The 19,646-nt window shown below is 40.1% G+C and overlaps 1 protein-coding gene and 1 long non-coding RNA gene across 5 annotated transcripts in view; one reads left to right on the top strand and one right to left on the bottom strand.

Annotated features, from left to right (window-relative positions):
* The window catches only part of DNAI1 (dynein axonemal intermediate chain 1), a 144,411-nt gene that overhangs the window by 34,083 nt on the left and 90,682 nt on the right, over positions 1-19,646 (top strand). The window contains exons 10-12 of one of the 2 annotated variants that reach the window (XM_077790243.2): positions 2,093-2,180; positions 2,950-3,067; positions 5,307-5,350. In XM_077790243.2, coding sequence (XP_077646369.1) covers positions 2,093-2,180; positions 2,950-3,067; positions 5,307-5,350 — 250 coding nt within the window. The remainder of the gene's footprint in view (positions 1-2,092; positions 2,181-2,949; positions 3,068-5,306; positions 5,351-19,646) is intronic. The other variant, XM_085567019.1, reaches the window with a different exon arrangement.
* Positions 1-19,646, bottom strand: part of LOC110484176 (uncharacterized) — a 52,515-nt gene that overhangs the window by 31,559 nt on the left and 1,310 nt on the right. For all 3 annotated transcript variants that reach the window (XR_014951395.1, XR_013341638.2, XR_013341641.2), the window contains exon 3: positions 8,234-8,331. This is a non-coding gene — a long non-coding RNA (uncharacterized LOC110484176). The remainder of the gene's footprint in view (positions 1-8,233; positions 8,332-19,646) is intronic.

Raw genomic sequence — 19,646 nt, forward strand, 5'->3', positions numbered from 1 at the left:
AGTAATGCAGGAAGATGGGGAGACCCGCTGTGTACCACAGGGAAACTTGGTCTTAAGAGAGAACTGGGTGTAAGATTTCATGGTGTGCAGATGGAAATAGAATAAGGGGTGGATAATGTCCTGGGTTGTAAGATAAGCTTGTATTCCATTTGCCATCTGTTGAAGAAAAAAACCTGTTGGACAGGTTTTTGTTATCTCTCTCAGAGACAATGGTTTTGCCCTGTAGAGGCAATGGTTTGTTTATACACCATTGACTGATTCAATGAAGGGCTGGTAAATGTAACACCGTGAGGGGTCCCACCCAGAGGGGGGAAGCCAGGCACTCTATTGTTGTTTAAAGGGGTAGCTTTTTGGGGAGAGGAGGCAGCTCTCTGGGCGGGACTCCGAGAGAAGCAGCTCTCTCTCGCGCTCTCTTCGGCGGCACCCGCAGCGAAGCAGCCGGCGCGCGCTGAGCCGACGGCGGCGGAGCTCGGAGGCAACCCCGGCGCAGAGGAAGACCGGCCCCACTGCCACCAGATCTTCAGAGGAAAATTATACCCTTCTAAAGATCACCACTGCAGCTGCAACTCATCAACTATTGCAAGGGAAGCAATTGTCCCAGCAGAACTGATACTGGTATCCCTCAGGTTCTAGACTTTTTTCTTTCACTGGTTTTGTTTGTACCAATTGCATTTGCCTTTTTTTTTAAATTGTTGTCTAGTTTTCTCCTAGTAAAGAATTGTTACTCCCACTCCCATATCTTTGCCTGAGAGCCTTTTAATTTAAAGATCCTGGTAATTCAGAGGGAGAGGGGTTTGCCGTTCTCCATTGCACAGGAGGCTTTGCCCTCTTTTACAGACTCCTGTCTTGTCGAACCAAGACATCCTCTCATCTCTGTGCAGCCCTATTAATTTTGTGCTCTTTGAATGAGACTCAATCTCCCTTGAGTCTCTGCCAAGCCCAGGAAAGAAGCAGAGGGACACACATAATCTGAAGTCATATTCCTAGTTCTGACTGTAACTGTGTGGTGTAGTTTGGTCAACCCATTCCACTTTTTCTTTTCACTTTTCATATTCAGAGCACTCTGAGCTGTGTCAAGGATGGCATGTTTCTTCCCAGTGTTATCACTATGAAGGAAATCTTACTGTGCTGGCAGACATCAGTTCATAGCAGGGGCTTGAAGATTAAGGACTTTGAAACACTGGTGGGGCTTTGGGGCAGCAGTAGTGGATGGGGATTCAGGTACTTGAAGCAGCAAGCTCTCAGAGCACTTTGTATATGCCTTGGCATTCTGATATTACACAGAGCTGTGATGACATATTTATACGGTCAGCACTATGGACTTCCGAGCTTTGTCCTTCCCACTGCTGGCACCCAAGCTTCTTGTCCTTCTTTCTAATTAGACCAGTTTGGCTTTCATTAGTGGTCACACATACACACACAGACTAGGGAGACCAAACTCACAAAAAATAGTTGAGAATGGAGTTTAGTAAGATACAGTGATCAGCCACAGGGCTCTGTCAGATAAGCATATGAACGAGGCACCTGCTGACAGACTAACAGTTCCTGCTGAGCTCTCTTTTCTCCACTTGTCCATGGATGTGTGAATGGATCAGGTTGGAATAATCCAGTAATTGACTGAAGGACTCCTAAATCCTGTGATGTTTATTTAATGCAGGAGACCTTAAAACTCTCCAAGTGGAGATGAAAGAGTGCTCCTGTATGACCAAACCCCTCTGATTTCATCACCAAATGTGATGAACTGTAATGCAGTGAGACGGAGTAGGAATCATTTGTTCATTTTAGGTCATCCTGTCAGGAGTTACCTTGAAAGACAAGATTCTTATTTACCTTTATAGGTAAGTACCTGTATTCAGCTAAATCAGGAACAAAGACTGAAGTTACTGCAGCTCAGCTGTGGATGGCATCTTGCTAAATTTACAATAAAGCAATTACATTTTCTCAAATGCCTGTACCACTAGGTCCTGGTATGACACATTTCAAATTAATTTGTATTCAAGATCAAAGGACTCAAGTTTTTCAGTCACATGAGGTCTGAGGCACCTGTAAGCAGACAGGAAATACATTTTTGCTTCCTTTCTTTTCTTTTCAGCAGGTTGATTCTCTAACAAAAGTTGCAAAGGCTGCTAAAATAGCAGAACGGATGGTGAACCTGAACACATATGATGACATTGCACAAGGTATGGCTTACTGAGAGGTTCTTCTAACTCATGTCTGAAGTGTCAGTCCTGCAGATAAGTACCTACAGCCACAGCAAGGACTGGACAGGACAGAGCAGCATAGAAAAACAGAAGAAAAACAAGCAGGTCTAGGAACCTGCTGACTCACACAAGGCAAATAGTACATCAGACCATGGGCATGAAAAGACCATGCTCTGAGCTGGCTGGGGACAGCAGGTCTGGTGAGCACTGCTCTCCCTGCAGAACTTCCTTCCCTCAGCAGGTAGTTCACCACTGGATGCAGGTGCTAGTGACAGCAGCCAGAGCATATCACATACCAACTACATGGCTCACATACCAACCACAAAAAAGTTCTCAATCTTGATGTTATTTTGCAAGAGACATTTTGCTGTCTCTGCTCAGCTTCCTCCTGAAGGGCCATGCCCAACTTTGGGAGGGGTCTGAGGTCACACCTTGCTCAGGGCTTCTATTTTCTTGTTAATTCTTTGTCTGCTGATCATTAGTTTGATTTTTATTTTTCCTATGTGTGAGGGGATTTGGTAAAATGCATTTAGAGGGCTGAGTTGCTGGTTCAGAGTCAGGACTTAAGAATGGAGACAGATTTTACACTAGCAATTGGGTTGTGTGGAGGCTGTGATGATAACAGATTGTCTTTTAAAGTTTCTCTGATGCTGAACTGTGCTGATTTATTTATATACTGGGATTGATATACTGGGATTGATATACTGGGACCTTTTCCTTGATTTTTTTTTTTTTTTGTTTTGTTTAGATTTTAAATATTTTGAGGATGCATCAGATGAATTCAGAGGGCAGAAAGGAACCCTCCTCCCTCTCTGGAAGTTCCAGTATGAAAAAACCAAGAAACTTGCAGTTACTGCCCTCTCCTGGTAAATCTCTTAATTCCAAACTTAATCTCGACTGTTGTGCCGGGAGTGGAATGGAATGGAATGTAAAGGGATTTTATGAGGCAGGGCTGATTTCTCTGGGAACACACGGGTTTGATTTATTACAGTCGGCTGCTTGGGCAGCACTGAAATGTGCCTGGTGCTTCTAGTTGCAGAGGATATTGTATAAGGCTGAATGCGACAGGCTTGTGCCTTTCAGCAGAAACTGAGGCAGAGCAGGCTCTATGCAGCACTGGGGAAAAGTGAGTGCAGTTAAGAGGGCAAAGAAGAGTCCTTTATTGGAAAGGCTGGGATAGATGTGTCATCTCTTTGGACAGTATACTGTCGGAATCAATCCTGCACAGGACAGCCCCAAAAATCCTGCTATGTGCTTGAGTGTTGACCAAACACTTCTTGAACTCTGTCAGGTTTGGTGACTGCTTCCCTTGGGACCCTGTTCTAGTGCCCAGCCACCCTCTGGATGAGGAACCTTTTTTTAAGATTGAACGTAGCTCTCTCCTGATGCAGCCTGATGCCATTCCCTTGGCTTCCATCACTGCTCATCATGGAGAAGAGATCAGTGTCTGCCCCTCCTCTTCTCCTCACAGTGTTGCTTTAACTGCAATAAGGTTTCCCCTCAGTCTCCTGTTGTCCAGGCTGAATGGACCAGTGACCTGAGCCACTCCTTACACAAGGGCTTCCCCCTCCAGACAAGAGAGGTATTTGTGTATTGGGATGTTGCTCAGTTCATTGCAGTAAGCATTTGCCCTGCAGTCCACTTTTACATATTTGATCACTGATAATTGCATATCTACTCTCTTTTTCTCTGAGATGTTATTACAATGGTTATTACTGTGAAAAAAACTCACTTATCACCAACACAAATGAGTCCTTTCACTTTTTATCCTGCTTGATCCTCCTCAGAGCTGGTTTGGTTTGTGCACTGAGTATGAGACATACCCAGTCTGTAGATATATCTGTAGGTATGCCTAGACCCCACCCTGTGCTCCCCTGCAGTTAGGCCTCCTCTTGTTTATGTGAGCATGTTTGTGCCTTGACAAGGAGAATCTATGGAGAGATAGAGCAGGATTGCCCTCTTCTGCCTTTCAAGCCACTGTGGTATTATGTAAGTGAGTACCAAACATGCAGCTATGTGAGAATTACAGATAACAGTAAAAATGGGAAACAAAATTGGGAGAAAGGGCATCTTTAATAGGTAGTTTATATTGTTGTTAAATTTGTCTCCAGGAAATGATAACAGAAAGATGTCTCTGAAATTGGAAGAATTACTCCAAATTACTTTATGGAATAACCTTTTCTAATTCAATTTTTATTCTCTCATTTTTAGCAGTGATGGTGCATTTAATGAAAAGAACAAGAGCATTAGGATGCCTAGGCATTAGCCCAAGTGAAAAAAGGAGAAATGAAAAGAGAAGTGCATTCAATTCAATTCAATTCACAGTAGCAAGTCAGAGAAAATACTCATCAATAATTTCCATATATGTTCATTTCATGGAACTGTCACCCACTGGTTTTGCTTTGTGAGCTCAGGGATAGCAACAGGACTGATCTTTGTCCCATGGAAATTCTATCTACAGCAACCTACCACCCACAGAAGAGGTGGTAGAGAGGGTAGATGTTTTTCAAGTAAAGAGACTTTAGAAGACACAGTAGATAGCTAATTGCTCATTGCCAGTATTTGCCACAGGAAATATAATGTTCACCAGCTGGGTCAGAAGGCAATTTCCCTTCCTGATTTGTGGTTGTGATCATGAATTTATGAACTGATAGCTAACTGATAGCTGTCTCTGGATGCATCTCTTATAATTTAATAACAGGTAGAGAAAGTGAGTTTATTGATTTAGAAACTCTTTAATTCTTGCCACTGAAAGATAGAAACCAATATATTCCTGCCTTTTTGATTTCCTCAGAGATCTCATTTTTAAAAGTTAACTTCCTGCAATTATGAAATGGATAAGCCAAGAAGTTCTGGAGATTGACACGTCTGTCTTTTAATCTTTTTCATCTACTGTTTTGATCTAATGATGTTCTGCTTTTTTGTGCATAATGAATTTGGATGAGTTACTCACAAACTTTATTAGTGTATATATGGTCAGAGCCCTCAGACTGATTGCAGTCCTGTGAGAATGAACTCTGAAGTTAATGTATGAAACACTGTGTATTTCTGTGGGACTACATGGTTAATAATAAATGCTATCTTATGTATATTTTCTCATTACAGGAATCCAAAGTACAAGGACCTATTTGCGGTGGGGTATGGCTCTTGTAAGTATTAAATGCAAAAGAAAAATTGAGAGATTAAAAATATTTAACAAGTGCTCTGAGGTCAATTCAGACAATCCTCTGAGGCATGGATTGCATTTCATGGCAAGGACTCACCTAATTTCATTGCAATAAATTGAAATTTGACTCAAGGGATTAGGCCTTTCCATTCCATGTCATGAACATTCAAAAATACATAGGCATATATAGCAATTATTGTAGAACTAAACCAAATTTAAAACAGGATAATGTGATTCATAATGGAATTGCTGAACTATGGTTTCTTCCTTTGTGCTCTGTAAAGCAGAAATAGACATGATTTCAAAAGAGTTTAGATAGATTCATGGAGGATCACTTTGCTGTTGGAAGGATAAACCATGTGATTCAGTAATTTGATAGCTCAGAGTTGCTGGGAGCTTGAATACATACAAGGGGACAGACCTGTATTTGCTGACCTTCTCTTTAAACAATTGCTACATGTTGGTGTAAGATACTTGGCTAGACTGGCTACAGGGACTTTTGGTATCATCCCAAATATGTCTTCATTCTTATGTATTTTTCTGTGCTCTGACAATGGAATCAGATGGGTTGTCTTAATTTATACGGGTAAGGACTGTGCTCTGCTTGCAATATTGCAAAGTTTCATTTTCCTTTTTAATTTATATTTTTCTTTTGACTTTCACTGCATCTGAGTCTGGAAATGTTCTTGTTAGTTTGCCAAGAAGCCTGCATTGGCCTGACACTCTTTTTAATTCAGCGAGCAGCAGCTATTCTGAAAGCAGATTAGAATCAGCTTTTGGAAAAGAAAACACACTGTGAAGTGCTCAGGATGTCCTTGCCTTGTACAGCACAGCAAAATCTTATTGTTCTCAAATCCCCATGCTGAGAGAGTGCAGGAATTTAGCAGTGCCTTCCCACTGCCCTGCCAGCCAGGAGACAGAGGAGAGATACAAGCTCATGGAAGGTAATCTCCCTGCTTAGCCTATTCCATTACCTATTCATTTTATTGTTCTAATGTCATACACTTCGTACACTAGGTAACACCAGTATGCTTTCTGGGTTGTGTAAAATATGAGTTAGTTCTACTAGTTAGTTGTGCCAAAGGCAATACAGAGATGCAAGGGGAGGGAGACTCTAATTCAGTGATTTGCCACGTAACTGACAAGAGAGAGAGAAAACTTCTTTTACAGAGGACGTGTTTCAACCCTCTGACTGCAACTAACATCTGAGAGCTGGTTCTCTGTTCTCGACTTGCCCTTTAATCAGCATGGAGAAATCAGCACGTCCAGAGCCCATCCATCCTGATTTCAAGGGATGTGCTGTGTGGCTCTCTGGAAGGGATGATCCCTCCTCACAAAGGAGCAGAGGCAGAGCACCTAGCCTGGCTACTTTGCCTCTTAGATGACTAAAGTGAGGTGAGATAAATCCAGCCCAGAGGAAATGATCCTAGAGTCACAGGCTGGGATATCTTTGGGTCTGCTGTGGCCATAATTACATCACCAGTCTTCTGTGCAGCAGGCATTTGGGAGCACTGCCAAAATACAAGTAACACATTTGTTCTGCTGCTTAAAGTGTACTTTCTGAAACAAGAGATCCATTGTTTACTGTGGGTTGACACCACTCCGGAGTGGTGGGTACTTTCTTTACAGAGAGGGATGTAGCCTCTCACTTGCTTTTGTACCCTATTTCTGCAGTCTTCTCCAGTGATTTATTTGGATGGGGTTTCTAATGCTAATGGTGTTTCTTTGGCATGAGACAGGCTCTTCTGAACAAGGAAATATTGTCATTGTAATTTGCAATTCAGGGTTTATGCTGCCTGGCTGGAACTAATTTTTATTCCCATGAGGAGGAGCTGTCTTTCTGTTTTTATTTTTGCATAAATGAGATTGCTGGGTTTCTGACTACACTGACAGCTTGCACTGCAGGGTTCAGAGCCTCTAGTGGGTGTTGGGCTTGTGTTCTGCCTTGCTGATGGGAACACTACAAATACAAGCTCAGGTCTTTGCCATCACCTCAGTTCATGTTCCAAAAGCAATTGTGCCTCTGACAGGCTTCAGAGATGGCTTTTTATGTACAGCTCCAACTGTCAGCACATGAGCTGAGTAGGGAAAAGCATTGTCTCTATGGCCAATGTATTTTATCCCACAATTTCTTTGGATTTATGGATGTAACTTTCCACTCAAGGATGTTTAAAGAATATGGACTCTCACAAAAAACACTGGCAATCTGAGGTATTTGGCAAAGATGTCTACTCAGTTCTTCACAGTCTGAAATAGGGCTTTATGTAGGCAGAAGCAAAGCACATTTAGATACATATACTGTTCCAGCTTTCTAGTGTAAAATCAGCACAGGTCCCTACACCAGTATGACAGCATCCAAAGTAAGAGTTGCTGCAACTTTGTGATCAAACTAAATCAGTGTCAAATCCAGACCAGAGCTTTCATGGAGATAAGCTGGCTCTTAGTAGATGGCCTGAGGCTCCCTGAAGCTGAAGAGTAATGGTGGAACACAGAATATGAAACAGCTCTGGTTGCACTCTCCTAAAACATAGAGACAGGTAAATTCAGGGAGATTGGACATACTTACTGGGCAGTCTTGTATTTTCCCATTTCTCAAATGAACTCCCCAATGACCATGGATAATCTTTTATTTACTGCCATGCACTGAGTGAGGCTAATGGGTGGTTGGTCACTGCAATAAGGGTATTCCCAAATAGGACATGCTTAGGGTACTTCAGAAGGAACAGCAAGAGGAGAAAATGAACCAAGTGGCTTTTATAGCAAGGTACTGCCTCTTTACTGTAATTATTTATAAGCATTTTCAGAATCAGGCACTTTAATTAGAGATTAAAATAAAGAAAATGAAAAGTAAAATTAGCTCACTCACAAAGGGGAAAAGTCATTCTTCAGGGACTGAGAGGAGATATGCATGGAGATATGCTATTTGTCTGTTCTTTTTCTTCAAGATGCCTCATTTCCCTCTATCTAGAAAACAAACAGTTGAAGAAATAATTAGTGGTGAATTCCCAATACACTACTCACTCAAAAGATTTAATAAAAACAAAGATGAGCTTCATGTTACACCAGTTAGGTTTGTACACAGCCTGTTTCAAGCCCCAGAAACTTGTTCTAGGCCAAATATTTTGTTTTCTAGCAAAATATTTTTCAGCCAAATATGAATTTGAGAGACACAAGTAAAATGTCATAGAATCATAGTGTGGTTTAGGTTGGAAGGAGCATTAAAGATTGTTCAAGTCAAACACCTGTGCCACTGGCAGGAATGCTACTCACTAGATCAAGTTGCTTAGGATTTCAAATCAGTCTTGGAACACTTTCAGGGATGAGACATCCACAGCTTCTCTGGGCAACCTGTTCCAGTGTCTCACCATCTTCACAGAAAAGAATTTTTTCCTAATATTGAATCTAAACTCTCGGTTTAAGAAGGTTATCCCTTGTTCTGTCACTATCCGCCTATGTAAAAAGTCACTCTCCGTCTCTCTTATAAGCCTGCTTTAAGTACTGGAAGGCCACAGTGAAGTCTTCCCAGAGCCTTCTCCAAGTTGAACAACCCCGAATCTCTCAGCCTGTCTTCATAGTTAGAGTGCTCCAGCCCTCTGATCATGCCTGTGATCTCTGAACTGACTCTAACAGGTCCATGTCTTCCTTGGCCTCCAGAGACGATCATCAGGTAGTGTAAAATGGGATGGAAGGTGCTAAATGTTGAGGAGACAAGACCTGAAGAGATAATTGTGATGATGATGGCTAAGCCTTGGCTTCCCTACCCAACTTCTTGAGTATCAGGATTGAGAGCTCTTGCACCCTAAGAAAAATGTATCTAAACATCTCCCAGCTCTTATTCACTCCTTTATCTCTGAGAGTGTTTTCCCAAAGGGTTGCACATGCTAATGCTCTAAACAATCAAGATTTAGGCTCTGGCAGTGAAATATTTTTAAATCCAGTTAGTATGTGCTCTGCTGATTCAATGCCATGTAAGTTAAAATCAAATCTCATTATATACTTAACTGGATGCTGAATGATTGCATTCATACTTTTGCTAGTACAGTTATTCTATCAGTCATCCTGATAAGAGGATGGTAGTTTTGACAAGACATTTACCCTCTCCTTAGGTCTAGGGATCCAGATAATAGGTGAGATAATTCAGCACATTGGAGTCCTACACTGAAAGAAGCCCACTGCATACAGATAAGGTCTGTGATCATTAATTCCTGTTAACTGCTAGTTAGGTGTTCCTGAAATGTAGATAAACCCTTCAAGTTTTCTCAGTCAAATTATGGAAATAACAGTTGAGAGCCGTGGAATCATAAAATGTCCTGAAATGGAAAGGATCCACAAGGATCATGGAAACCCAGCTCCTATCTCTACACAGGATCATCCCCAAAAACACTTATGTGCTTGTGAGTGTTTTCCTAATGCTTCTTGAACTCTGACAGGCTTGATGCTGTGACCCATTCCTCGGGGAGCCTGTTTCAATGCCCAGCCACCCTCTGGGGGAAGAATGTTTTGCTGATATCCAGTCTAAACCTCCCTGACACAACTTCAGGCCATTCTCTCAGGTCCTGTCACTGATCAGTGATCAGTGCCTGTCCCTCCTTTCCTCCTCATGAGGAAGTTGTAAGTCTGATGAGGTCTCCCCTCAGTTTCCTCCAGGCTGAACAGACTAGGTGACCTCAGCCACTCCTCACATGGCTTTCTCTCAAGGCCCTTCATCATCCTTGTTGCCCTCCTTTGGGTTCTCTCTAGTGGCTTTATATCTTTCATTTATTGTGCTTCTTCCAAAACTGCTTCCAGCATGGTGAGGCTGCCCCAGTACAGAGCAGAGCAGGACAATCCCCTCCCTTGCCTAGCTGGCCTGATGTCCCCAGGACAGGGATGTCCCTCCTGGCTGCCAGAGCACTGCTGACTCATGTCCAGCTTCTCATCAACCAGGACCCCTGGGTCCTTTCCCTGGCACTGCTTTACATCTCTCATTCCCCATTCTGTCCGTACAGCTAGAGTTGCCCCATCCCAGAAGCAGAATACATCACTTGTCTCTGTTAAATTTCATACAGTTGCTGATTGCACATCTCTCTAATATGTCAAGGTCTCTCAGCATCTCCTCTCTGCCTTTGAAGGAAATATCAGCTCCTTCTAATTTGTATCATGGACAAACTTGCTTAACAGTCCTTTGAGACCTATGTCCAAGTTGTTTATGAAGAGCAGTGGGCCCAAGATGGAGCCCTGCAGAACCCCATCAGTGACCAGCTGTCAACCTGATGTAATCCCATTTACTACAACCCTTTGTGTCCTATGCATTAGCCAGTGTTCACCCACTGTAATTATCTATCTGCAAGCTGGATTTTGTCCAAAGTGGATATTTAATACAATAGATCTTTGATACAATAGAAAATCATAAAAAATAGAACTGAAAATAATTTCAGGAAGTTATTCGTGTATCTCCATGCAAGATAATACTTCATTTAAAACATGGTTTGAGATCTAAACTTAGTCCACCTAATGATGACTGCATGCCCTATAATTCCTGTCATTGTTGACAATGATGTCATCATTGTCTACATAGCCCTGTAGATGACAGGCAAGCCTTGTGACAAAGACAGAAATGTATGTTTGAGAAGCAGAACATTAGAAAACCTGAAAACCTTGATTTAACAGTATAGGCTGTGGGCTTAAGAAGGCTCAGTGTTACAAAACGTGCCAGATGTTTGCTTGTGTTTTCTTCTCTGCAGTCGTAGATTTAAAGGTTGTGATGCAGGATGTGGAACATAGTCTGGAATGGATTTACATAACAAGCTGCAGTTAAATTGGGTATTTTCTGATGAATGACCAAAGAGCTTCAACTAAAAGCACCAAGTGTATTGAATACTGCCTGAAAAATTCAGATCTTTGTAGCAGTTTTCAGAAAGTCTCTTCCAATATATTTATGTATTTAAATTATGTTCCCAGAACAGGCAGAGAAGACTCCTGGGTGCAGAAATCCCTACTAATCTTTCTCTAAGCTACATGAGTTTGTTTTTATATCAGGAATAGAGATTTAAGACTTTTCCAGACAGAAAAAAAAACATTTTTTATTGCTTGAATGAAATTCTTTGTCTAGGAGGCTGTGTGTACATGCAATTCATGTGTGGAGACTGCTCTGGAAAGGAGAGGCTGCCATGTCCCCAGTCACATAATGGCTGGCCTTTTTGCTATACCATGTACAGCACTGACTGTCAGACTTTTTATACCCCACAGTGAAGCTACTGAAGTTTTCTGAGTCAAATACTAGAAAAGGTTGATAGAGATTCATGTGGCTTACGCATCTGACTCAAAGAGAAGTTCATGTTGCAGGCTGGATTCAATTTACTGTTTGGCATACATTTGTATGCTGTAACAGATTCCAGCTTTGGAAAAATATCTTCATGTTCATTCAATCATGTTCCCAGTTTGCAAGTTGATAAATGTATCTTCAATGGTAAAAGATCCACAAGACTCACTGTTTTTAGTTACAGGATTGAAAACTGCATTGTATCACAATAGAGTCTGGGTGTTTCCTTTTAGTTATGAATGTATTTTTTACTGGTATTTGGGATATTTGTACTGTAAATTGAAACTGCCCCCTTTTGCAAATGCTTGTGATGCCAGTTATTAATGGTAGTTGGTACAAGAGTTAGTGCTATCTAAATATCTATAGTGAAATTACATTGAGGAAAAAATAATACAATCACAGAAATAAAACTTAGTGATTGTGTAGGATCACCAGTGATTTTAACTGATTATATTTAAGTTGTTACTGTAAGGAGATATTACAATACAGAAAAAAAGCGTCAGCAGAATAAGGAGAGAGAAGATTTAAAAGGGAATTTTTAAGTCTTATTTGTGAATTGCTGTAGAACATTTGTGTGGGCAGTGAGTATGCCCACAATCAAAAAGGAGCACCCTGGAGGATTTAGGCTTGCTATGTACTAATTTAAGAGTGCTGATTGTACTATGTGACTTTTAAAAGCTGAAAGGAATTTTCCACTAATACATTGTATTAATTAAAAGAGGCTGCTGAGGAATAAAATAGGAAATAAGATGTAGCAATCAGATGCCTCTTAGGCAAGCATCTTGAAAGCCATTAGTAATTATGTCTAATGCTCATCTATTATTTTATCCATGAAATCACTGTTGACAAAAAGTTTTGATGAGACAAATATCTGTGAGGTGTCAAGAGATGGAACAATCATTCAAAGAACAATTTAGATCCCATTTGTAGCAGAATACAAGATATATCTCTATGTTATGGTATTCAAAAAAATTCAAGCTGTGTACAAATACAGAAGGAAGCCCTATTTTCAGGAGCAAGGATTTTAAAAAGTTTTGTGTAGAAATCCCAATGCTGAACTTCATAAGAGTTCCTTGGATCTGTAGAGAAGAAGTGCAAAGGAATTGAGGAGCTGAGAAAAATTTTAAGTGTAGTTTTTAATTTAATGCTGAAATGACTACCCTGGAAAGGCATGCTCATCACTGGTGACATACCAAGGAGAAGGATAACAAACTGGCAAGAGTTCAAAAAAGAAAGACTGATCTAAGAGCAGGGCGACTGACCTAGGAAACAAATTTAAGGAATTGGGTTTGTTCAGCTTGTCAAGGAAAAGCTTATTAAGTCATTGGATTGTGGTCTATTAACTCCCTGTATTGGGAAAGCAGATCATGTAACAAAGGGATATTTAATCTGGCTGACAAATGATGTAACAAGAGCAAAGAAAAGCTGGAGCTACATGAATCAGGCCAGACAATGTGTGGCTCTTAATAGCAGATGAGCAATTGAGAACAATTAATTTTGGCATGTGGTAAATTACCATCTTCTGGAAAATGTAAAATATGGAATTTCTAAAGATTTGTTATTTGTTCTCTGAAGTTTTGGTCTGTTGAATATATGATTTCTTCTTTAAAGATTTAAAGTAGTGAAATCTTTTGTCCCTGATATTTTTCAGGAGTCTGATTTATTCACTCTTCTAACTTTTTTATGGGCTTCTTTGTGCGCTGTCTCCCATTTGAGGCTTCAAAGTTCATTTGCAAAATATCTGTATTCTCCCCCATGGTGTGACAGTCTTTGAAAAACCTCTCTAGTGGAATCAGTGTTAGAAATTTAAGCCATCATACATCCAGATTATTGAGATAACCAATTGTGGTCAATTAAATGTAATGAAAACGAAAATAACACTTTAGAATCTGTTTTCCAGAGAGAAGACTATCAACTCTGTTAGTAAGTATAACCATATAACCATAATACATTAAGTGTATCATATAAAAGATGAGTTTAATTTGGATACTTAATTACTGATTTGTAATGTAAATTCTGTGAGCTGGTGTGTGGTTTTTCTGAGCCTTAACCTTTTAATACATGCAATTTTCAACCAACTCACAATATTTAACTTTTGCTGTAGCATTTTGTTATGCATGGGATAGTAAAGATCTCTGTTGGCATATTTGGGAAAAAAGATGTATTAACAGATTTTCTAGAGCCTGGGGACCAAAAGAGCTGCTGAGCCATCCTGTTGTGTCTCTGATGCATTGCAGGCCATTAAATTCCACCCACTTACCTCTCTGTGTAGACCAGTTAGTTTGATTTATCCATTTTTATCCACAGGAGACGAAACATTTTTGTACCATAGAGTCTTACCTGTTCTATAAAACTAGTCTGACACCTTTCCTTTCCTAGCTTTGTCTCTGGAAATGGCTCCATTTAAGTTATTGTGGGAATTCTTTTCTTAGCATTTGCACAGCACAATTCAAGTATAGACAGGTTAGCTCTCTTTGTCATCAATGTCAAGGGGATGGTCTTGTGATTAAAATCTGCCAAAAGATTTTCTAAACATCCATATTGAGACACCCCTTGACTCACTAGGAGAATATGGTCTACAAATATTGAGGACAGGCAAAACAGTTCTAAACACTCTCTCTTAAAAGGATTAGTGTTTGCTTTATTTTAAAAATTAGTTTCCCCACATGCAGATGTTCTATCACATAAACACTATATGCTTTTATTTTGCTTTCCCTCCAAATTCTAAGGTTACATTTTCACCACAGCTTGACTTTTACATAGCAAAAGTTCTCAAATCAATTCTACTTCTCACACTCTAGTCTAAATAGCAAAAAATTTGTCAGGCCCTGACGCTATAGCGGTCCTGACCATCTTCACCATCATATCAAGAGCAGTAGGATGAGCCCTGGCTTCCCACAGAATGCCTGTACTGCTGGCTATGTTATTGTGCTTAGGTATCAGCTCCCTATCTCTTACCTGCAACCAAGCCTGACACATGACCTGTTTCCCTGATAATCCAATGCTTAGGTCAATAAATAGCAGAGTAAAATCTGGATAAAACACAAGCCAGTGTTACTTAACTGTAATATATTCACTCCTGCCAGATACTTCACTATTTTTACATTTCAGTTTGTATTTTAAAGGGCTTGATTTCCTACTGTTTGCTTTATATTTCATAGTTGAAACCTTGATATGGGTTACAAAGCAGATTTTTTATTTCTAAGTGCTTTGACTTGTATCTGAGAGGTAACAGTAGTTAGACTGAAGATCCAGCCTTCGTTTTGCTCTTTGCATTAGAACTTTTAGGATAAAGTTTGGTAACTTGGATAGATTCACAAAAAAAAAAAAAAAAAAAACTACCTTAAAATAGTTCAGATTTGTATGTCATTTTCTTCAGAAGAATTCCAGAGAGTCCATGTAAGGGAAAGTATAATTAATTGATTGGTTTGGCCTTCATAGTTCTCTGTAAGTGAATCAGGGATGATGAATGCCAGGAGGTATAAGATCTATTTAGGCCTTGTGCAGACACATGGATTAGTTTGAGGGAGAGTTTGGTATGCTATGGATTTGTTCTGGTTGCCTCCCAAGAAAAGGCTCTGGATCCAGTGACCTTGAGAGGTTTTTCTATTTCCTCTGTTTGACAGATGTAACCATGCTTGTGAAATTGGCCACACAGATAAGAAATGCTGTTGGCTCTGTAAGGTTTATTTATCAGTGAATGCATACTTTCCTGTGGTTAATCAGCTATTAAAGCTCAAAAGTTTTTAAATACTTGTTAAGAAGATAGAACTATTGTTAATCTCTCATGACTATGGGAGTGCAGCCTCTGTAGTGAAGAATTGTTGTTGAAAAACTCAGTCACAGAAATAATTTGTACAGAATTCTGTTATGATTTTTTAAAAGGTTACTGTTGCAGGCTTAGCTACGACTGGATGATCTGCAGTGTTCAGTTGCATTCAGCATCTTTCAAGCTAAGGATGTACTTCAGTGGTGAATCCTTGTGTGGTGGCTACAATTTGGCAGGTGGTTCCCTGGGAGTAGGAGAGGGATTTCAGGAGTCTTCTTGGAAGAATTGCATGGAAACAGGTCCTGCAGGGGAGATGAGTCTGAGAGAGTTGGTGGATATTCAAAGATATCTTCTTCTCAGGCTTAAGAACAGTGCATCCCAATGAGCAAGAAATCAGGCAAAGCAGATGAGAGACCCTATGTGGATCATTAAAGAGCTCCTGTCATTAATCAGGCATAAGCAGGAAACACACAGGAGATGGAAGTGGGGATGGGCCACTTGGACTGAATATAGAAATGTTAACAGAACAAATAAAAATGAGACAAGGAGGACCAAGGCCAATCTGGAATTAATTTTAGCCAAGGATGTCAAGAACAACAAGATAACAAAGATAACAACAAAGGATAATGTGGGTCTGTTACTTAAAGGAGAGGGGAAGCTGGTAAGAGATAATTCAGGCAAGGCAGTTGCTGAACACCTTCTTGCATTGGTCGTCATTGACTAGAACAGCCCTCAGGGATCTCTGACCCAAAAGATCAGTATAAAGGAATGTTGGAAGCAAGACTTTCCTTTGATCATGTTAGAGAACACTTAGGTGACCTTGACATGCACAAGTCCCTGGGCCTTGATGCAATGCATCAACAAGCACTGAGGGAACTGACAGACACCATAGCGAGGCTGCTCACAATCATCTTCCAAAGGTTGTGGCAATCATGCAAAGTGCCTGGGGATTGGAAGAAAATAAATGTCACCCCAGTTTTCAGAAGGGGCAAGGAGGAGTACCCAGGAGTACCCAGGGAATTACCAGCCAGTCAGCCTCATCTCAGTCCCTGGAAAGATGGTGGAACTCCTCGTTCTGGAGGCTGTCTTGTACCACGTGGATGACAAGAAGGTGATCACGAGTAGTCAGCATGGATTCACAAAGGATATATAATGCTTGACCAACCTGATTGCCTTCTGTGATGAAACAGATACCTGAATAGATGAGGGAAGAGCAGTGGATATTGTCTACCTTGACTTCAGCAAGGCTTTTGTCAGTAAAACTGTGGTGTCATGTTATATTGCAGAAAATAATAAGAATGCATGTAACAAAGCATGCAAAATATCCCCTGTGCATCTTCTCTATTTGCCTTGGTCTGGCCCTTGCTAAACTGCACACATTAGCCACCCTTAAAAGCAAGACTGTGTACGTAAATTTTTTGTTACAAGCCACTATAGGCAAAATATCTCTATATTTTTATGTAGTAACTTACCAAGTGTATCAACTATTACTTGTTCCTTTTTGTAGATGCCCTTAAAACAGTTGCTGGGACAGAAATTAAGGACACAGGGAGTGATAAAATTCTTATCTTCTTGTCTATGATAAAAATAATATATTTAAGATTGTTTTGCAAATCACATAAGGATTTATGATGTCTTCAGCAGAGTTATTTGACATATGAAAGTGAGAAAACAGGCAGAACTACAAGTGGAAAAGGTCATACTTAAAAGCATTGGGAGTTTGTCTCTCAAGGAGTAGGCAAATTTTGTTCAGTAGCTGGGATATTTTTCCCTGAGTGTGGCATGGTATTGCCAGGTCTGATCATTCAGAGATGACAAGACATTATGAGATTAGTGATTAATTGATAGATTTTATTTATTTATTTTTTTAAATTCATTTTTACTTTTATTCTTTTATAATTCCTGAGTGGAATCTGTTTGTTTTAAAGCCTTCCTTTATTGCCATGAGGTCTAGCAGTGCTTTGGTCTGAAACAAAGCAGAAGCAGAATTTTGTTTAAATAATAAAGCTGAGACTTGAAAAGAAAACTTCCTGTTATTGCACCACTCCAGATTCCAGGAAATTGTCAGCCCTGTTGCAAACTTTTGTGTCTTTCCTTGCATGACCCTCTAGGCAGTGTCACTGCATGAAGGTAGAGGCAGTGATTCCCAAAAAGTGGAGTTCTGTGACCTTAGGCTTGTGTGTGACTTTAGGCTAGTTCTGTGACCCAGTAGGCATGGGTCTTTGCAAATCTGATGACTTGCAACTTTTATATTTCATGTATCTTGAGTGATCAGCTTACGTCTTCACTTTGATCCCTAGAGTACAAAAGGAAATCCCCAGTAAGTCATGAGTTTGGTCCACCTTTGCTAGTTTGTTGCTCCTTGCTTTTCTTTTTTCTTCCTCTAAAGCACCTCAGTTCATCTGTAATGAGATTAAATTGTTCTTGTGGCTGAATTATTTATGGCTTTTAATATAATTTTCCAAATTTGTGTTCCCACTGAGAAAGGTTAATTAAGTTTTGCAAAGACAAGTTTGAAATACATTTTAGATTTGAAGAAGAGTTTGCAGGATTTGCACCCAAACCCCAAGCCTTAGTGGGATCTTCCATATTTTAAAGGCATCAGAGTTTAGCTTCTTCCTAAAAGCTCCTTGTACTGCAGGATCTCTGACAGCCTCTAATCTTTCCAGGCTTCACACCATGCTCTGAAAATTGCAATTTCCTTTTCTTCTTCAAAACAAATTCTTATCATTTCTTGCATGTGGTATTACAGCTGTCAGCATGAAGTCCCAACCTGAATATTAGGACTGTAATTCTATTTCTTGAGTTGTGGTGCAGTATATAAATTCATTCACCTGGACTTCCAAGGTGGGTGCCACCAAATCAAAATCTCAATTAATTTACTAATGACAGTCAGTTGGGACCATGTTCTGTGTTGAGCAGCAGCTGATTCCTATTTTAAAAAACGATTGTTTTCTCAATTTAAATTCTATGATTTCATGAATCATCAGGTTTTCTCCAAGATGCACTGGGTTGTATTTGCATGATTAATCATGTATTTTGGTTTTACTTAACACACATATTTACATAACTACAGGATTAGTTAAGAAAAAGGCAGAATGTGGCTTCCAGATGAAGTGGAAAGAAGTTCAGCAGTGGGAAGAAGTTTCAGCAAACAGTGGCAGGTCAGGAATTCTGAAAACCACATGTCTGAGATAACTGGGCAGTGAAAGCTTTCTGCCAGTGAGGATAATGAGGGTAATACAACTTCTTACTAGTATTTTCTGGGTTGAGTAGGAGAGGTCATTCCGGCAACATCTATACAATACTGCCAGACTCTATTCTGATTTCATGCCTAGGTTTACTAGAGTGCCTGGCTATGAAATTATATCTAATTTCTTTTCATTGGAAAGGTATTTGATGGTGTCCGCCTCCTACATTACCAGATAAAATTTTTTCTTGTTTGTTGAAAATAACCTTTTATTAGCATGTTGGTTTGATTTTAGCCTTTGGCTATTGCACTGTTGGTTTCATACAATAAATGTGAATTTTAAGAATTATATAAAATCAGGCTCAAGTGGGCCTGTATATCTGGAGAGGCTCAATTCTGCTTGATGGCTTCTGGTAAATGTGTGACACTTTTAAATCAGTGTCTTAAAGCTCAGGAGGATAGGGCCTCATCTCCTCTTAAGCAGCTTATCTCAGCATTCTCAGACTCACTTGCTGGAGTAAGAACCTGCTCAAGTGCACCTGGCATACCTTGCCAGAGTGTTTGTTATAGCTTCAAAGCTGAAATTCAGAAGTACAGGGACAGACCTTGGACTGGGAGTTAGATGAAAGATTTCCCACTTCAGCCAAGTAGGCAAATAAGGATGTATCCTTCCTGGAGACCAGCCTCCTTCCCTATGGCTGTCCTGCAGAGTTATTTTAATTCCTTGTCTGGATATGCATATCCAGCAGCTTGAAGCACATCACAACCCTACTGATGTCCCTTTATTTGGAGAGAGAGTCATGGAAGAGAAAACCTTTTCAAAATAGGGTTCTGTTGCATTAAAACATCCACAGATATGTGTCTAATGACCCACTCAGTATTTTGTAACCCCTTGGGAATTTTTCAAAGGACACTTAGTATCAAGAAAGGAGGGTTCTTTCTGACCTTGAGAACAATCCCCTGTTTTAACTGGAAAAATTAGGGCTGAGAGTTTACGTAAAGACTCTGAAGATGCTTCA

This window comes from Lonchura striata, chromosome Z, assembly GCF_050655825.1.
Source record: "Lonchura striata isolate lonStrDom1 chromosome Z, ASM5065582v1, whole genome shotgun sequence".
NCBI classification, from domain to species: Eukaryota; Metazoa; Chordata; class Aves; order Passeriformes; family Estrildidae; genus Lonchura; species Lonchura striata.